At 36.2% G+C, this 20900-nt stretch overlaps 1 protein-coding gene across 2 annotated transcripts; it reads right to left on the bottom strand.

The window, feature by feature from the left end:
* Positions 1-28: 28 nt before the first annotated feature.
* On the bottom strand, positions 29-19584 carry atp1b2b (ATPase Na+/K+ transporting subunit beta 2b). Of its 2 annotated transcripts, XM_079607013.1 has the most exons (8): positions 19102-19584; positions 11382-11510; positions 10736-10840; positions 10388-10593; positions 8461-8520; positions 6448-6474; positions 5994-6089; positions 29-4776 (listed from the first exon to the last, which is right to left on the bottom strand). In XM_079607013.1, exons 1-8 carry the CDS (start codon positions 19190-19192, stop codon positions 4609-4611), a joined length of 882 nt encoding a protein of 293 aa, XP_079463139.1. In that variant the 5' UTR covers positions 19193-19584; the 3' UTR covers positions 29-4608. The 2 variants fall into 2 exon arrangements, with proteins under 2 accessions (XP_079463139.1, XP_079463140.1); XM_079607014.1 differs by lacking the exon at positions 6448-6474.
* Positions 19585-20900: the final 1316 nt, after the last annotated feature.

Raw genomic sequence — 20900 nt, forward strand, 5'->3', positions numbered from 1 at the left:
ATATATATATATATATATATACATATATATATATATATACATATATATATATATATATATATATATATATATATATATATATATAGTCAGTGCTAGTGAATGACCACTGGCAGTAACCAACACGAGTCATTTTTGCATAAAGAACATAAGGTACAGTTTGTTTTACATCTAATTATTTATTTTATATCCAAGCACTTCTAAGAAACCGGAAGATTTTTTTTCTCAGCAGACATATTCTGTGTAATTGTCCATATAAGACCATTTACATAAATAGCCTACATAATATAAATCAATAATTAATATTGTTAACCTAACTTTTTATAGAAACTAGGCAACTGGTCAACATGCTGTGCTCAGTGTTTGTCATCTGTTTTCCTGATATTGGAGGGGGGAAAAACATGCATTGATTTTTGTGAAGATATTAGCAGTTTTCAATAGGTTTGCACCATAATAGTAGTTGATTATGAAAGATCCAGCAATGCAGGCACAGAAAAAGTGACAGACTTTGTTATGCAAGTTCAATTTCAGCAGAATTTTTTTTTACAATCCATATGCTTATCAAATTCAGTTTTATAACTGTGCAACTGATACCTAATGATTGTCCAGGCAATATTCAACTTTCACACACACGCATGCCTTCATCTATTCTGGTATGATGATGACATGACAAACTAGATAGCAATGCAACTATTTTATTTCACTTGTTTTGTTTAAGCTGTCAGTTTACAGAAACCACTCAAGGTGGCTAAAATTGAAATAAAAATTGGCTCTAAATGAAGAGCACAGAGGGGTATGGAACAGAATGTGCTAAATTATATTATTTTACAATAATTTTGAACAGTAAACTTAAATGTATTGTTTAAAACATTCTTTCTAAATATTTGAGATTATATGATAATGATAATATTTCTGAAATGTAATCGCATTTTTAGACATACAAATTGATATTTAACCTTGCATTGAGTCACATATGCATATTTTCAGGAAACCAAAACTCATGCAAATAAAGAAAGGTTCTCAAATCAAAACTCAGTATTTATTGCAATGAAATTGGCCATAATTCGGTATTAGCTGAGGCACTTTTTCATAAAGTTTTGCATAATGACCACTGCTACTAACATGCATGAAAATGATTTATAAGGGCAAACTTACACAAACACATGGCATTCATATTCTCATATGGACAATGCAGAGACTGAGCATTCAAGTGTGTGGGTATGCCAGCTCTTTATTACGGTAGTCTGTTTTAGTTGAAATATATCACAAGAAACTTTGGTTTTAACAATTTTTACCTCCACAATTTAGTTAGAGAATTTCTAATGCAGATTTTATTGATGAAGAGCAGACAGTGAATTTTTGTTAATTTTATTAAGTTTGTTATTTCAATACATTAGATTAAGCTTCTGAACATATACAGTATAAGGCGTTTATATACTTTATTGAACTGACTAGGTAATATAATTTCACCCTCTTATTGTTCATCAAACATTTCAGCACCAGTTCTGTGTGAACCACTGAACATTGAGCCATATCCAATGAACTGCAGTTTTGTTCTGTGATGTTGCTGGGCCTGTTTACACAACCCACCCCATCTGTTCAAATACATCCAAACCACAGCATTAACATATATTTATATCCCTTTTCATATGCTTCATATACATTAGATGGATAACTTGTCATCTTGTTTTGAAAAGCTGTTTAGTTCATATGGTTAATATGTTCACAGGAGACATTTAATTTGTTCTAACAGATCATCATCTTTGCCATGTTCTGTATTATCACTGTGACATTTGTCTTTTTATGAAACATAAAAGTTGGAAACATATATTTTGGTATTTCAAAGGCTACGGTGAGATCCAGACTAGTGACAATGAATTATTACATTCTTGGGCTAAGTCTTGTGACCTCCTTCATAATAAGCACTGCAAAGCTTAATATCTATCGTACATTCCCCAGCTGGTACATGCTTTTTTTCATAAAATGCTCAACAAAAATAAAAATATAGGTTCTTTGAAAATATACTATCTTTTCTGAATTGCATGTGATTTTAAAACGCATCTAGCCATTCTCACCTATATATTTATTTAAATATATTGCTACTAATACATAATTATCTTCATGATCAGCCATGCCAAAGGTAAATAAACATACATTATGTTACTTATCTTTATACACTGAATGGACACAAAATAAAAAATATATATTGCTTTTCAAAATATTCATATTAAAAGGATAGTTTGGCCAAACATGAAATTCTGTCTTCACCTCAAGTTGTTCCAAACCTATACGAGTTTCTTCTGATGAACATAAAATAAGATATTTTGAAGAATGTTTTTAACCAGAGAGTTGGTGGTAGCCATTGACTTCCATAGTAGGGGGAATAAATGGAAGTCAATGGGTTTTCTTTTGTAAACAGAAGATAGAAACTCATACGGGTCTGTAACAACTTGAGGGTGAGTAAACGATGACAGAACTTTGGGTGAACTATAACTTTAATATACACATGCTAATAGGTACTTATAAATGTGTAGTTCGCCCGTAGAAACGGTTGGTGGCGTGGGAGAGCTGTTTGCAAAATCTCCAAGCCTGCATGCAGCAAAGTCTGCACTTAACAGCTGTTCTCTTTTGCCTTTTTGTGCATAGTAATATCTTTTTGCCTTTTTGTGCATGGTATTGAAAATGAACAGCGTCTCAAAAATATATTGCACAATTAGAATTATGTTGATCTTTCACTCCAGAATGTACAGGACTATTGAACGGGATCAAGTTAATGATATGTGAGCTGAGACCTGAGGTAAATGAATATTTAATTTTGTTGATTTGAAGCTTTCTCTGCTGGGTCAGATATCATCCTTACCTTACACAAACAAAACAAAATGCAATACAGACATCACAGAGCACATGTGCACGTGATTAAATGTATTGAAGCATTATGTCACTCGATTGAATATTCTTTAATAAATGAAGACACTTAACTTATGTCTGATAGATAGACAGACTTTTGGAGAAATGTTGGTGTGTAGAGCACCATACCTATTTAGGATTATCTAGTGAGATTAAAGGATTAGGGCATTAGAGGAAGTGTACACACAAACTCTTGTCAGAGCGACTACGGCACATAGAAGCATGTGTGTACATTCTTATGGCTGATCCGTTCTCTTCTCTGTATGACAGTAGCCTAAACATGAAACACAAGACCCTTCACAGCATGGAGCATGAGATGTATGTGCTCAAAGGGGGAGTCTTTTTGTGTTTAAAAACAAAAGAAAGAAATTTAAAAAATGATGAGAAATGAGGTGGGTGACCTTGTTTTTTTGGTTTGTTTGTTTTATTGACTCGTGCAGGGTAAGGACTGGGTTGGATTCACTTCGGTCTCCCTTATCAGCAGAAACACAAGCCTGCTGTTCCTGCTCTTAGAGCCTCTCTATCTGTCTCTATGGAATAACTTACAACAAAATCCAAAAATATTCAGAAAGTAAATTGTGCATAAATATTAACATAAAATAAATTAAATCAAATCAAATAAAACACACACACATGCAGAAATCCATACGTATTCTCACACACGCATATTAAACTTTTTCTACCTATTTTTCAGATTTTGAACTGAACCCAGGCCTGTTGTCATCCTCTGAGCCGGTGCAAATCAATACAAAACATCATATCCCCTCACCATGTGAGACAAATAGGATTACACATGCAAAAAAGAAAGGAAAATACTGCAAAATATCTATTTATACATATAAACAAACTTAAATAGACACGCCTCATAATAAACGAAACGTGACTCATGACAGTCAGTGCCGAAACCAATAGGAATGCAGAAATGTTTGTATGAATCAGAATGTATCAGATTTTTCATGTGTTGAAGATGAATGTAGAGCTGACTTTGATCAGTGTTATGTTGGTATAAAATATCCTCTTCACTTATAAAGCAACGCATCAGACAGAGGAGAGGTTTCAGTACCACTCTTCACAACTGATACATGCATGCAACAAAACAAAAAACTTTCTTAGCTAGCACTCAAGAGCATGAGATCCAAACATGAGATCTCACTCCGAACATGAGATCATGCCAGCATAGCACATTAAGTAATAGACAACTGCTTTGAAATCATAATTATTTTTTGCTAAATTATCACAGCTACTAATGGAAGAAAAACAGCATTTTTTAAGTTCTGACTTTTTCTCCTTTTAAAAAATGATGTCCCTTTAATCTTAATATTGTTTAATAGAATAATATATTATTTAATAAATAGCTCTCATAGCTGAGCATGCGGTTTAACTGTTGTTTCAGAAAATAAATACTGTAATATCTCAACACGCAGATGTACATACATTAATACACACAAAACCACAACCTTGATAACTCTCTACAACCTCACTACAGTCTCAAATGAAATACACACACACACACACATATATATATATATATATATATATATATATATATATATATATATATATATATATATATATATATATATTGCTGTGCCTGGCTTATGTCTCTAGCTGTGCCTTCTCTGTATAATCATACACTCTGGTGTGTGTGCGTGTGCGTGTATGTGTGTGTGTGTGTGTAAAATAAAGGAACACACTTTCATCTATTTAAAATCTGGAGTTGATCCTCAGTTTGAAGGAAATGCGCCCAGCAAACTTGTCTCGCTCACTGCCCACGGCAATGTTGTTAGCGTTGATTTTGCACTCCACGTTGACATCCTCATTCATGGTGATGTTGAGGAACTTGATGGCCACAAGAGGCTGAGAGTAGTTTACCTGCAACAGAAGAAGAGTGAAATGTGGCTGATTTATTAAAGGTGTCTAATAAAAGCTGTATTGAGATGTTGAGATCACATGACCAGCTGAATACAACTCGCTTTATCTCAGTTGCCTCCTGTTATTGGACACTTTCGTATGCTGTGCATAGCTACAATGACATTGGTAACTGTCAACTTCCCCTATCCCTTTTCTTCCTGTGATGCTAGATCCACATCACTAGGTGTCAGTATCAGATGAATACCATGTCAGCACAACATAAAATACTGTCTGAATCCGAAATCGCCCCCTAAACCTATTCCCTACATTAGTCCACTAACACTCTTCACTTGAAGGAGTGAATCAAAAGGAGTGAGCGAATTCGGACAGCCGTTGAGGGTACATCGGTTGTACACTCATTATTGCAGTGCAATGTGGGATTGAAGTGCACTCAATAACGTCCACTATGGTTTCGGACACCACTATAAATGACTGTCCCTTCAAATAACACCCTATTTGAGGGTATAGGGGGCGATTTCTGATTCAGCCACTTGAAGGCTGCGTCCGAAAGCGCATACTCTCTTGAGTAGGTACTTATTTTGAACAAGTAATTACTTCACGACCACTAAAAAGTATGTTATATGAATGTGTGTAGTATGCACACTTCAGGATCTCGGCGGAAGAAGTAGGCCATTCCTATGGGTTCCTACGGATACTTTTTGCCTACTCTTTTATGAGTACTATGAATTCAGACATACTTCTTTTGTCACATGCTCTTTTTCGCTATATAGTAGAGAAGTATGCTATTTTCGGATGCAGTCTGAGTCAGCTTGAAATTTTTAATGTCTTTTCTTCCATTTAGTCATGTACATCTGAGCAAAATGGATTATCGAGAGAGAAAAAAAACATAAAGGATGGGGACAATTCTTTCCATCAATTGATTATTGGACGGAGGAAGATCTGAATGCGATCTCTAGATTGATTGTAAGAAAGGGGCGGGGTTTAAGTGGACTAATTGATTGGAGAATTCCAGCATACAAGAGATGCATGACATTTCACCGGAAAATTCAGTTTTTGCATTTTGATTTAAAATGGTAAATAGTAATGATAATAATGAAACATGTTTATATCAAAACAGATAGGGTGAATTTTAATTTCATGCTGACTTTAAGTACATATGCAAGATGTGTGTCTGTGCTTACAGGTGTATTCTCCAAGTGTGTGTGTGTGCATTTTACCTGGGATTTCTTGCCATAGTATGGATAGTACATAAGATTGAAGGTGCCATTGGGGGGAAAGTACATCAGTTGACCAATTTTGTGCGAGTCATCCGCCTAAAGAGGGAGGGAGACATTCAGTTCATCTCAGCTCAGCATTTGATCTGAGGGTATCAACCTGTTCTAATACCAAAACTGCTATTACTATATTACAACAAATGAACAGAAAAACTAATTGCCCCTTGATATGATCTTATGCTGGAATTATCTAGCATATGATCTGACTGTATGAATAATCATTTTATCTTTTGCTGCTAACACAGATTTTAAACTTAAATAAAGATTGGTCAGTTTGAGAAAAATATAAAGTCAGGCTTCCCATTTTTCTCTCCTTGCAGAATATCGAAGTTGTAAAATAGAGCTATTAAAATACTCTGTTAAAATGATTATTCTTTATACTGTCTATTATTCTTACCCACTCGTCTTTCCCAACTTTGTATTTCTGACAAGAATGGATGGGGAGAACAGATGAGACAGAAAAAACAAAACAAATCATCCACATGAAACATAAACGAAGATGATGAGCAATGGTGTAAAACAACACTCATTGAACAAACACTGAAAGCAACAATTAAATGACAACAATACAGAACACGGGGAGGAATGATGTGTCCATGATGACAAAAGGGCAAGATGTGTTAAAAGGAAAAAAGGAACATATTTGCATGAGCCCGAATGGCACCATCAGATTAAACCACTGTTGATAGCCAGAATCAACACAAACATACTTGATTCGGATTCCAAAAATGGCAAACACTATTGAGAAAGCATGGAAAACATCAGCTCTAATGCAATACAGATCAAAGTTTGCTACCTGATAATGTGTGGCATTACAGTGGGGTTACAACTTAAACTAACCTACAGTATGTGAATACAAACAAGCAACGGTTTTGTTAACTAAAACTATTTCATTTTCTAAAACTAAACATTCAAATAAAGATGAATTAGGTCAAATATAAATATTAAATGGAAAGCTACAACTATTTTAAACGAATAAACTGTTTTAACATCCAATTGACACACACCTGATAAAGTAATTATGCAAATGAGGTAATGGCTTAAACACGCCCACATCTCAGTCTCATGGAATTTGAAAACAGTGCAAAGAGACTGAATCTTGCCACTAATAAATTCTGAATGCATTCTGACTTACAATGAATGGGAAACACACCAATGTTTCTTATAGCTGCAGTCCACAGTTTTTCCTTTGTCACCATCTCTGTTCGAAATCTGCAATTGCAGTTATTCGCGTAATTATCAACTTTACGTGAGTTGTGCGTCGACACGGCACATCGCCGATGAATCCAATGTTTTGAGGAGAATGTACGGCCCAAGTATCACTCCGCCCAAGTAGCAGTGCTTTGCCTTCTGAGAATATAGTTCCCAGTATGTATACGGTTAGAAGATGGCTGTGTCTCATGTTACCTTGTTATTTGTACACGCTGTGACTATACAAATCTGAACATGTAAATAGGAAAATTTTGGCGTTTTTTTGTCAATTATTGGGAGCAGTATGCTAGCTGGAGCTTTTTTACCTCCAGTCTTTGTGCTAAGCTAGGCTAGCGGTGGGTGCGTCAGACAGAGTTACAGCACGCACGGGGATGAAAAGGGTATGTATGGACTTATCTAACTCTGGGGGATTCGGTGAATAAGCCAAAGTCCCAAAAACTCAGTGTGTTCCTTTAATGTTAACAACATCAGCATTGCGTGACTACATTTAATGCCCTTCAGATATTTATCCTTGTTTTCGCATGGGCCTGGTTGCAGTCTCTTTTTTTTTTTTTTCTGTAGCCACTTTGAAGTCCAAAGTCTTTTGCATTGTACAATGGGTGAATCTCCAGTTGTCACTGGTGATTGTTGTTTGAACCTTTCTGGATCCGCCATCAAATTGATAATTTTAATTATATCAAGTGCTGTGAGAGAAGGCTATAAATCTCCACCTCCAACATCCTCACATGCAATATAGCCTACTAGCCAAGACTCCTCTGATATGTGTACAGATGTGACGTAATGACACAAAGACATTCTCGAATTTCCCGCAGAAATCCACCAGTACCGCTGGAATTAAAAACTTTATTACAAGCTTACCGTTTTGAATCGAGTTAGGCAAGCAGATAGGTTTGAACACTGGCTGGTTATGTACTTGCTCAAATTTATTTTGGATAATTTTTAACCCAAAAAAGTTACGGACAGGAACTTTAACTTGTTCTCATTTCAGTTTGTATCTTCTCATTTATTTGCATGTGAATCGGCAGCACATATTCTGTCATGGCAGCTTTTCTCCGAAGCTGGCCGCAGTTCTGATTACTGGCTAATTTAATCTGGTGGCCTTGTTGAATGGCTCATGTAACTTTAATCTGAAATCAATCCCTTTCTAATAGACTGAAGGATAAGAAGAGAGTGGGAGACTGAGACAGAGCGCTCTTACCTTAGCAGCACATGTGACGAAAGGAGGGTTCTTGTCTGCAGAAGGAAGCAGATGGATCACCTGCAAAAAAACAAAGTTTGAAATGAGAGAGAGAGAAAAACTGACCCACAGATAAGAACCAAAAGGTCAAATTGGGTCTCGTTACGAATCTAAAATAACTGATGAACTATTATAAACAGTCAGGCCTCTATCTTTAATTTTGAGGTTTCAAATCAGACATTTGTATTTTTACTGTTTGTAATATAAAATATATTCAAAGATGTGGCAAAACATTCTGGGAAGGTTTGGTGGGAAGAGTCTGCAGGAATACTTGTCTCTGGTTTGCCAATTGAAGAATTAAGCGGTACAATATTTTTGCATATAAATTGGGTAACACTTTAGATTGGGTTTAATTCTCACTATTAACTATAATGTTTGCCTCAGTAAACTCTTAATTACTACTTATTAATAGTTAGTAAGGTAGTGGTTAAGTTTAGGTATTGGGTAGGATTAAGGTATGTAGAATATGGTCATGCAGAATAAGGCATTAATATGTTATTTATAAGTACTAATAAACAGCAAATATCCTAGTAATATGCATGCTAATAAGCAACTACACTCTAAAAAAAGATGGTTCTTTACACATAGTAACAGTTCTATTTAGAACCGTATCGTCCTGAAGAACGCTTTATATGTTGAAATGGTTCTTTGTGTTAGAGTTTAGGGTTCTTTATTCCCGCCTTTTTTGTTTTTCAAATCTGTAACTGTCAAAGCCTCCTCATTACTGATTTTCTGGAGCTCAGCTATACAACTACACAGACTGTCAACATACTCTCAACAGGTAAATGATTCTTAAAATGTCTATAAATTATAACTTTAAAACTGGTAACAATAATTTCCTAACAATCATGTCTTCGTCTCTTTTTAGTTGAACAGAACATGTAAGTGTGAGCAGCTCTGTTCAGTTAAGGATAACGTTACTCATCTTCTCTTCTCCACAAAGCAAGTGACAGAGATATGGAATTTATGATCTAAATTGTTTTTTTTATTATTTTTTATTATGACTTTATGCCTAAACATACCCAGTCACAAAAAAACATTAAAGCTATCCCATGACTTTATATCACTTCTTCCTTTTAACATGGTAAAGGGCTCATACTGTCCATTTTTGCTAATTTTGGCCTTCATGAACATAATGTTTTTTACATAATCAAATGGAAGAGCCACAATGTAACTCTAAACTCAATTATGTGTATTTCAGATGCTGTCACGTATCATAACCTCATCATCTGCAGAGAGAAACTGCCACTCAGAATACACACATAATGAAGTACGTAAAGACAGAGGATTGTGAAGATATTTCAATGAAACTTGGTCTACATCTATATTGTGTTCAATGTCAATTGTTATTTATTAATATATTTAGCTAACAACTGTTGTTAGAGCACTGACATTTTTGCTACAACCTGCCATGTCAATAAAAAATAAAAGTAGCTACCTAATTGACACAACATGCAGCTTAGATCAGTTTGATGTAAAACCTAAAAAGAAGCAACAGGTTATAAGACCAAGCAGATAGAGGACTAAAAAAAACATCATTAATAAATCATTTATAAAAAATATTAGTAATATTAATAATATGACTATACTAATATTAATGAAAATAAATATGGTTGAAAAGGTGATTTATACCACCATTAAGGTCCTATATAGCACTTTCAAAGCATGGTTCTTTATGGGACAGTATAAAAAGGGTTCTGCAATTACAATCCGAAGTTTAGAAATTGTTTTCTTAAAAGTGTAGTTAATAGTGAGAATTGGACCCTAAGTGTTACCATAAACTGTAATTTGACCATTGTCCATTACTGGTACAACTTTTTGGATATTATTGTAAATGTTTCTGACACAAAGATTTCACTCTATTTCATTATATTCCATGACGTCTTACACGGTTGAGCTTGATGAAGATGCAGGGCTTGCCATCGTTGTAACCATAATAACGATCTGTGATCCCAGAGCAATCCTCCAATATGGAGCGGTTGAACTGGCAGGAACGCTTGGGGAAGTTTTTCAAACTGCCGCTGTCCTCCTGGATGAAGTACTGATCCGGTTTACACTCGTAATTCTTCTGGGCCTGGACTGAGTCATTGTAGGCTGCATAAAAGAAGCAAAAGGACATGACGTTCGGTGAATGTCTTGCTAAATGACATGCATGATTTTATTGGTAAAATAACTGCAGCAGTTTCTCTGGTATAGACCTACATATGTTATTGTTCGAAAACCTCACTGTACTCACGAGAGAGGAAGTTATTGAGGGCCCCGACGTATCTTTCCCAGGTCTCTGTGAAGTCAATTGTGTAATCGATCTCCAACTGCTCTCCTTTAGGTCTGATCATCATCCCTACAAAACAACAGAGAACCAATAAGAGGCAATGTTCACAGATGTAGTCTGTGAGTGTGTGTATGTTTAGGTCACCATGATTTCACCAAATACAACATGTTTCTGGATCAACATCTTTGTTGATCGTGGAACAACATTCCAATCAACCCGTCAGATTTGAGGGACAAGTTAACAGTTTATGTCAAGCTTAGGCTTGCAACTAGGGTTAAGTGCTTCTACATCAGTGTTATTCACCTATCATTTCCCTCTGATTTTAGGAATAACATATAGATAGGGTTAAGTTAGGGGATATGATAGGTACGTTTTCAGACAGGAATGTTGTTCCAGGATCAACAAAATATGTTGATCCACGAACATGTCTTAATTGGCACAATCACTTTGACCGAAATATGTTTGCATTTATTTTGCATTCATTATACATCAGATGGGCTAATGAATAGACCAATTAATGGTAACATTAGGGTGCAGTGGTTATAATTTGCTTAATTTAAAAACATCTAAAAGGTTTCCACATGTATAGGAACAAGTCTGTGTGTATCACCTGGAGTTGAAAGTCTATCTTGGTATGTTGGTTTGTGGTCATCGAGTGTCTGCAGCATTGCGTACATGGTGAGAGTAAACAATCCAGCCAGGAAAATGTAGAATGCCAGATAAAACAGCAGGATCAGACCTACATGGACACACACATTCAAAAACAAACTCTAAACAAACACATACTGCACTCAAGTTCTTGGAAATTCCCCATACAGTACATGCAAAATATGTGTCAAATGTATACTTTTTAAGGGAACTATGGGTGAATAATATTAATTATTAATCATAATTAATACTACTACAAATAATAATAATAAAACATCTTTTTGGAGTTTAGGCATATTTTGCATGGCATTAAGCATTTTTGACAGACATATAGCACAATGAGAATGTAAATGCCCCATACTTTAAGGAGCCATATGAAAAAGGCATTTTTGGTGCCACCTACTGTCCGATCAGCAGAAGCAAATTTTACACGTCTCCCACTTTGTGTTTTGAGCAGATCATTTTAACCATGTCTACAGCTGCAGGCGATACTGTTTGGCTGATGGCGGCTATTTTTATATATGACTGTCCTCACTGATGGAACAAGTTTACTACATACAAAATATAGATTGAACTACAGTCCTGTATAGTGAGAGCCATTTTTATGGTTTTCACGGTGATGGTGCTGCCAAGTGGCCAAGTCCCTGCAAATTTGTCATGCGTCCTTAAATTGAGCCCTTATATTAATATACCAAAGTTTATTTACATATCTTTTAAGAGTTACAGCATTTAAAGTAAAAGTGTACAATACATTTATTTTGGTACAGTATGTGGCAGCCATGCTGGATGAAAAGTTAATATTAATGAGTGATAAATGTTAATGTTAAACGGTTAGGTCACCTAAAAATTATATTATCCTAGATTTAAGCCATTGACCCTCAAGCCATCCTAGGCATATATGACTTTCTTCTTTCAGCCAAACACAATCAGAGTTATATTAAAAAATATCCTGGCTCTTCCGAGCTTTATAATGGGAGTGAATGGTAACAGATTTTTAAGCACAAAAAAGCACATCCATACATCATATAAGTAATCCATATGGCTCCATGGTGTTAATATAGGCCTTTTGAAGTGAAGCAATGCGTTTTTATAAGAAACATATCAATATTTATGAATTTATATAATCACTGGCTTCTGGTAATGGATGCGCTTTTACTGTGGAGTTACTGTAACATTCACTCCCATTATAAAGCCAGGATATGTTTAATATAACTCAGATTGTTTTGGGCTTAAAGAAGAAAGTCATATAAGGATGGCTTGAGGGTGAGTAAATTATGGGATTTTCTTTTTTAGTTGAACTAAGCCTTTAATTAATGAATATTTGTATAGGGACTATACAAATAAATATTTTTTTCAGATTGGGCCAGCAGTCTAGGAGTAGTTTCCAAACAATCCCTTTTTATTCTTATCAGAAATTACATCAGAGCTATACATTTAGTGTGTCTTGACCCAATGACTCAATGAAATGTTATTGGACAAAACTTGGTTTCCCTTATTGTAACTTCTCCTACACTCTACACTCTTTTATAAAAATTATACAGAATATTATATGACCATAACCATCTTTTGCACTTTTTCTTGCTTCCTCTCCCTCCTTCTGCTGATGTAAGATATAAGACTAGTAGGTCTAATCCTCTTAACTTCTCCTCTCCTCATTCATATATGTATACAATACACATTCACTGCAGTTCTGTCTCACACATATACTTTTACACACAAATGTCTCATACAGTAAGTCTTGTAATCCTTTCTGGTCAATGTCTCTGACAAAATTGAATTACTGCTGGGCAGATGTGTGTTAAGAGGGGTGAAAAGGGGAGGAATTGTGACAGAAGAGGAGGAGGAGATTACATCACAAGGGGGATTTTCAGGGAATATACTGTATGGTTTAAAAACTCCAGAGTAGCCTATATGGTCTCTACAGACAGTCATGCAAGCACTCTTAATCATAAAGATGATTGTCCACACAACTGCGCTAAATAGGTACCCATACAGACTGCAGCACTGGCATTATGGGTTGATATTCAGCAGTACCACTTAGATATATGGCTAAATGATGCCAATGGTTGTTTATTCATGAGGAATATAATGTCTGCTCAAAATCCCAAAAGTATGAAAAAAAAAAAAAAAAAAAAACATGACCCGGGACTTGAACTCAATTTCTTTGTGGATGGAGCTTAACTGCCATCAGTTTAAATAATATATTTTGCCTTTTAACCATGATAGGAAAGTATGAAAAAAAAAAAAAAAAAAACGATGACCCGGGACTTGAACTCAATTTCTTTGTGGATGGAGCTTAACTGCCATCAGTTTAAAGAATATTTTTTTGCCTTTTAACAATGATAGGAAAGTATGAAAAAACAACAACAAAAAAAAAAAAAAAAACGATGACCCGGGACCTGTCGTCAAAATCCCAAAAGTATGAAAAAAAAAAAAAAAAAAACATGACCCGGGACTTGAACTCAATTTCTTTGTGGATGGAGCTTAACTGCCATCAGTTTAAAGAATATCTTTTGCCTTTTAACCATGATAGGAAAGTATGAAAAAAAAAAAAAAAACGATGACCCGGGACCTGTCGTCAAAATCCCAAAAGTATAAAAAAAAATAAAAAATAAAAAAAACATGACCCGGGACTTGAACTCAATTTCTTTGTGGATGGAGCTTAACTGCCATCAGTTTAAAGAATATCTTTTGCCTTTTAACAATGATAGGAAAGTATGAAAAAAAAAAAAAAAAAAAAAAAAAAAAAAAACGATGACCCGGGGGACCTGTAGTCAAAATCCCAAAAGTATGAGAAAAAAAAAAAAAAAAAAACATGACCCGGGACTTGAACTCAATTTTTTTGTGGATGGAGCTTAACTGCCATCAGTTTAAAGAATATCTTTTGCCTTTTAACAATGATAGGAAAGTATGAAAAAAAAAAAAAAAAAACGATGACCCGGGACCTGTCGTCAACTGTAATTTTGTAAAATAATCTAGCACCATATGGTTATAAAAGAGCCAGGAGTTTTTGGTGATGTTAATAACAGACGAGCCATTTTGCATAAATAAGTATTGTTTATGAGCCATTGATATATCGGTAGTTGACGTATAGCTGACAGTAAATGTCAAAAGTTTAAAATGTATGTATACTGGTTGATGTTCACCATTTCAAACACCTTTTTGCAATAGACTTGTATTATAATAGGTAATACTTATATACACTACCATTCTACTTGCAAGTATTTTCTACTCACCAAGACTGCAATAAATTGATTTAAAAAAAAAACATTCAAACAGTAATATTGTGAAATATCATTACAATGAAAAATATTAGTTTTCTATTTTAGTCTAGAATGATTTCTGAAGGATCATGTGACACTGAAGACTGGAGTAATGATGCTGAAAATTAAGCTTTGACATCACAGGAATAAAATAAAATAATATGCTGATTTACTGCTCAAGAAACATCAGCTGTGCTGCTGAATGTTTGAGGAAACTAACTTTATTTTTATTAATTTGTTTAGAATTGAATAGAATGCTCAAAAGAACAGCATTTATTTAAAATGAAAATTTCTTGCTCAATTATTATTTCCTTTAAAAAAAATTACTAATCCCAAACTTCTGACCAGCAGTGTACATAGTATTTATATTATATATCAGAAAAATGTTGCTCAAAATAGTATATCTTGTAGGACACTTGGACTGCCTAAAATTGTATGTTAATTACCTGAATACTCTGATGAAAAGTAGCTCCTCCATTTGCCTCTCTACTAAGAATGTAGGCTACTTCAAAACATATTCACCAACACATTACATAATTTATGGTTGCTATTTTGAACAGATCAGGCTCTATCATTCCTCAGAAGGGATATGAGGGATGTTTGCAGGAGTGTGTACGCCTGAGGAGAGCTCATTAAGCTATGGGACACCTGAGCTTCACGCAGCGAGGCCCCCGGGGACAGTCGATCAGGTTGCCCTGGGCCGAGGGAGGAGGGATACCGGATCTCTAACCCCCCCCCCCCCCCCCCCCCGCTCCGCTGTATCCAGGAGCTCCCCGCACAGACAGGCTTTCACTGATCAATAACAGCAGTGCAATGTGAGGTTACTCTACAGGCTAGCATTACACAGGAGTGTGTGTTAATATGCCTGGAGAGAGTGAAAAAGGACGCAATGGATGCGTAAGAGAGAAAGCAGGCAAAGATAAGGTGAGAACGTTGCCTTATGCAGAGAGACTTACAAAGCCCAAATGATCAAATCATTAAGCACTACTTAATCTCACAGCAGGAGAGCCTTAAAATAACAGCTCTATCAGGACAGCAAGTACCTGCATTATCAAACATTACTTGGTGATAGGGTTAAAATGTGGTACATCCTTATTAGCTCTGCTGGCTCTCTTCACGATCTGTGTGTGTGTGTGTGTGTGTGTGTGTGTGGGGGGCGAATTCTGCACCAGGTGAGAGTGATACACTATCGGTGCTCTTCTGTTTCTTTATCTGTCTCTCATCATGATGAAAGTCACCCTCCCTGTTGCAACCCTCTAATTTGAATGCAACCTGAAAGACAGGAGCAAAATGTGCCGCTGTGATCTGTTCATTAATACAGACACAACCCCATACAAACAGTCTCTTTAGATCTATGCACACATCCTTTCTGATTCATCAAACCTACCAGGCCACCATACTATCAAACACAGCTTCAGAGGAACACGCAGCTGTGATGTAAACAAAGGGAATATCAAGTGAATATCAATTTCCTGTTTTGGCAACAAGAACTTTGTAATGGATGCAAATAAATATAGTAACTAAATGTTAACATTACAATTTGCTTCACATTGTAACTAAATTAACTTATTTTAATTAAGGCAAAAATACTTATAATCACTGAATCAATTAGGTTACACCAACAAAGATAAGGGTTAGATCAGGTTAAAAAGAAAGAAAAAAGCTCCTCAGGGTAACTACAGCGCATAACTTATTACATAGCTCTCTGGAATACTTGATTTGAACATTTCCAGTCATCCATAGCAACACTGTACTGTACTTTGGAAACTAAACTGAAACTGGCGCTACTTTTAGAAGAGCTCATATTAATATTAATGTAATATTGTTAGAGTGTTCACCATGCAAAGCTAATTGTTTTCTACATTGTAGTAGACTATTTTTTGTAGTGCAATATTAAGGATAATATCTAGGTAAAATTACATAATTTCATCTCAGTCTTAAATACTTACTTATTTTTTTAAATTACTGTTAACCGTCATCAGAGAACCATACTCATGTAAATGTATTGTTAAATTATTGAAATATTAACTTAAAGTCTAAATTATTTACTTCAAGTAAACATTTTATGTTAAAGGGGTTTGGCTGATAATATCTCCAAAACTTTTCCTGTAAAAAAAAAGTTGCTGCCTTAAATTTTTTAATGCAATCAACTTGAACGTTTAAGTCATTTCAAATTAAAAATGCTTAAAAATGAGTTGAATCTTGTATAACTTAAAGTTAAAGCAATGTGAAAACGTATGTTGTCATAACTTATTGACCATATCATTTTTTACAGTGTTAGGCGGTTAATTTTCGGAAATCCTAATGCTTCTTTGAACGGGGTATCAAGATCTTCTGCTATCGGATGCTGCATTATGAGCTGTAGTGGTTCTCAGTAATGGTTTAGAGATTCACTTACAGCCTTTGCAGGTTTGATGTTTAACAACAAGATGGGACACAGGCTCTATATATGACCCTCCAGGGGGCTGTAGTGAGATCAGGTTTAAGTGCTTTTATCGGATGTATTGACCCCTCTGTGGCCCATGAATCCTGAAAGCAACCTTGGATATGTTTCAATAGAAGACACAGCTGTATGAATATAGCTGCAGCTTCCACCGTCCTCCATGGGTCACTATTAAGCTCCAGTAATGAGGATGTACTTTGTTAAAGAATCTAAGCATACCCAGGTTCACTCTGGTTTGGGCACAGACAAAAATAGACTAATTAAGGAGTCTTAGAGAGCACACTGGCTTAACTAGGCAGCTAGTCCTCAGAGCATCTCTCTCTCTCACACACACACACACACACACACACACACACACACTCGGTGAAGTGACACTCAGCTCCCTAGAGCAAAATGTGCTGGCATACATGGAAGTCTTGAGGGCAGTGATCAAGCATTTCTCCAACTCAAGCTCTCTCTCTCTATCTCTCTCTCTCTCTCTCACACACACACTCACACGCACACACACACACACACACACACACACACACAATCCCATAGCATTGACAGCTGAGTTATAGATGCCCGGCGGGCAATTTTGGATGGCAATTAATGCCATCACACCCTGATTAAAAGATACATTCAGTTCCAGAATTAATCTACGGCCCTTGAATAGGCTGCGTCTCCACATGATAGCCTCACCAAGGCAACCAATGAGCCTATTAGTAAAGGATTACATCTTACACTAATTCACAAACCCCCATGCACACACTCAAAATGGCCCTTGGCTAGATTAAATCATCCCAATGTCACTGCAAAAGACAATTTGCAGGAGCATGCAAGGTGTTTTATGGTTCACTTCTATTTAGGTTGGGAAAAGTTTAACCAGGTTTAAACCAAATGGCATTCAATTAGGTTTATACCCGCCTTATGATCAAATGTACACATAATGATAAAGGTGGCACACTGAAGGCTAAAGTTAATCAAAACTGGCCTTGCAACTCTTTGGGTAGCTCATGGTAACACACACGACAGTAAAATAATGCAATAAACATTATAAAATACAACATAACGCCCTCCAATCTACATACCTGCTACCAAGAAAGAAACTAACCTTTATGTTTGAGCAGGAAATCCCCCTTTTCCAATTAAAGTGATTCGTACTTTTAACAAAAACATCACTTATACAGTATTTGCACTATATTTGCACTGCCTCGTTAAGTAGGCTATAATCTTTCACAAAAAAAATTATACAATAATTAATATTTAGTGCTTCTATAAACAACTGTACATAGTAAGGTATTTAACTACTGCAGAATTTTGACATTCTTTTGCAGTTAAAATGACTATTCTTTACAGAATGTGGTTCAGGAAATACTGATGTGTGCAAGCCTTTAGAGCAGGGATGGGCAACTTCGGTCCTGGAGGGCCACTGTCCTGCAGAGTTTAGCTCCAACCCTGACAAAAACACATCTGCATTCTGTAGCTTTCTAGTAATCCTAAACAACCTTGATTAGCTTGTTCAGGTGTGTTTGATTAGGGTTGAAGCTAAACTCTGCAGGACAGACCTCCAGGACCGAAGTTGCCCATCCTAGCTTTAGACGTTCTGCCAGAAGCGCATTGTGGACGCATCACATTTTTCCGCGCTATTCATTGGCTGATGCCGCGCATTCAACACTTAACAATAACTTTAATCTATCCGCACATACAAATTAATTTGTCAAGCATTTCACACACCAATTCTAACGTATTACGTTTTACAGCTGCATAAACACGCCGAGGAGAGGAAACGCATGTGACGCATTACAGCCCGACAAAGCAACTGAGTTTCAGCATTTCGGACAGCGATGTGTCTGTTCAGTCAACTTCTCAGCACAAACAGTGAGACTCGCGGTGCTAATGATTGCAGCTAAGTTACATATTATAATGCAAAATTATGGGGAACTAATTATCATAGATGCACGAGTGTAATCCTATCAATGCTGTGTGAGACTTACCCCAACTGCTCGCGGTCCTCCCGCAGAACTCGCGCGTCCTCGGGTTCCAGAAGAACTCTTTCCACCCGTCCTTCTTATCATCTTTTGCCATTTTCCTGGACGAAATAAATGTGCACTCACAGAGTCAACGCCTCGAGGCTAACACTCTCTTTGAGAGTAATAAAGAGCTATTCAACTCTTGAATAGTGTAGAGAAATGGTTAAAACGAGCTTTTAGGTCTCAATGGAAAGCGTTTTTATTTGAAAGCCCGGGTACAAGCGATTCTCAAGGCACTCTGTCGAAACCTGAGCACTCAAGCGAGAACTGAGTGTGAGTAGATCTCGCTCCCTCTGTGACACCCGGTGTTCTGCCCACCCAACAGTGCAGTGCGCATTCCGCAGAGAGGGTGTGAGTGTGTGTGAGAGAGAGAGAGAGAGAGAGAGAGAGAGAGAGAGAGAGAGAGAGAGAGAGAGCGAGCAGTGCAGTGCAGTGCAGCATGTGCCTATACTGCAGTAGGACAAGCTCTGCCTGAAAAAAAAAAAAAAAAAGAGTTTTGCCTCCCTGGGCAAAACTCAAGTCACTTCTTGGCCAATAGCAACGCTATGCGGCGCACTTAACCCCGCCCCCTCAGCAAAGTGACAAATTGTAATGGCTGTGATGGTAGAGACTTGTGGGAGCATATGTCAGCTGTCAGTATCTCATGTGGCCATTGCCAAGGAGACACTTGTGTGCCCTGCTATGGGAAGTCTCAGGTGAAGTCAGGAAAAACTCCTCTCAGGATGTGCAAAGACTCCCAAAGACCTCAGATGAACTGTAAAAACACAATCTTAGAATAAGTAAATGGTGCTAAAACTAAAGATTTACTTGATTAAAGTAGATACTACTGTTTAAATCTTATTTGCCATATTCCCAGCATGCACTGGGGCATTAATACTTAAATAGCCTATGTGTGAATTCAGCACACTACCCCAACTATTTCTGTCATAAAGATATTGTAAAAGTAGTAAGAGTGGTATATTAGTAGCCAAGCAATGTAACCCAATGTTTACATTGCTTGGCTACTTGCATGTTTTATTTACATTTTACAAAACCTTGTCTTGATGTCAAAAATTCATTTTTAAAATAATAGCAGATTAATGGCAACTTGACATTTATTTTAAAATAATTAATTATATAAAGAATTAATAATATATAATTAAAAATTAGGGTCCAATTCTCACTATTAACTAGTTGCTTATTATCATGCATATTAATAGGATATTGGCTGTTTATTCTGCATAACCTTAATCTTACCCAATATCTAAACTAAACAGCTACCTTACTAATAAGCAGTTATTATGAGTTTATTAAGGCAAAAGTCGTAGTTAATAGTGAGAATTGAACCCTAATCTAAAGTGTAACCAAACATTCAAACTCTCGGTTTCATTTTTTGAAAGTTCTACAAACATCTCAATTTTACAGTGCAGAATTAAGCAGTGCATTTTTCCTAATGCAGGAAAACAAAAAGTACTGGGAAGTGGCCAAGCATTCTTTTTTATCTAAGTAACTACATTGGCTACTTAATATTTCTGATGCTTTGGACAGCAAACCATTACGTATAAATCCAACACTTCATAAGTCTAAATCTTGCACTCTTGATACATCTGTTATATCAAAAAAGGTCAAACAACATGTAATGAAGTTCAGGAGACAGATGACAGATCAGGGCCAACAATATCTTAAACAGGAGACAGTAGAACGACAGAAGTTGTATGGGAGCTGCATCTTTGATACAGGGCATCAGTGAACAGCAAATCAGTCCACACGTTTCTGCAACAGAC

The sequence above is a fragment of the Phoxinus phoxinus genome, assembly GCF_949152265.1.
Source record: "Phoxinus phoxinus genome assembly, chromosome: 3".
Taxonomy (NCBI): Eukaryota; Metazoa; Chordata; class Actinopteri; order Cypriniformes; family Leuciscidae; genus Phoxinus; species Phoxinus phoxinus.

Excerpts from the sequence above, each read along its gene's own strand:
- atp1b2b (XM_079607013.1), bottom strand. The coding sequence starts at position 19,192 with ATGGCAAAAGATGATAAGAAGGACGGGTGGAAAGAGTTCTTCTGGAAC. Across the intron at positions 11,511-19,101 it reads GAGGACCGCGAGCAGTTGGG|GTCTGATCCTGCTGTTTTAT; the intron begins GTAAGTCTCACA and ends GTGTCCATGTAG. Across the intron at positions 8,521-10,387 it reads TCTTCATCAAGCTCAACCGT|GTGATCCATCTGCTTCCTTC; the intron begins GTAAGACGTCAT and ends GTTTTTTTGCAG.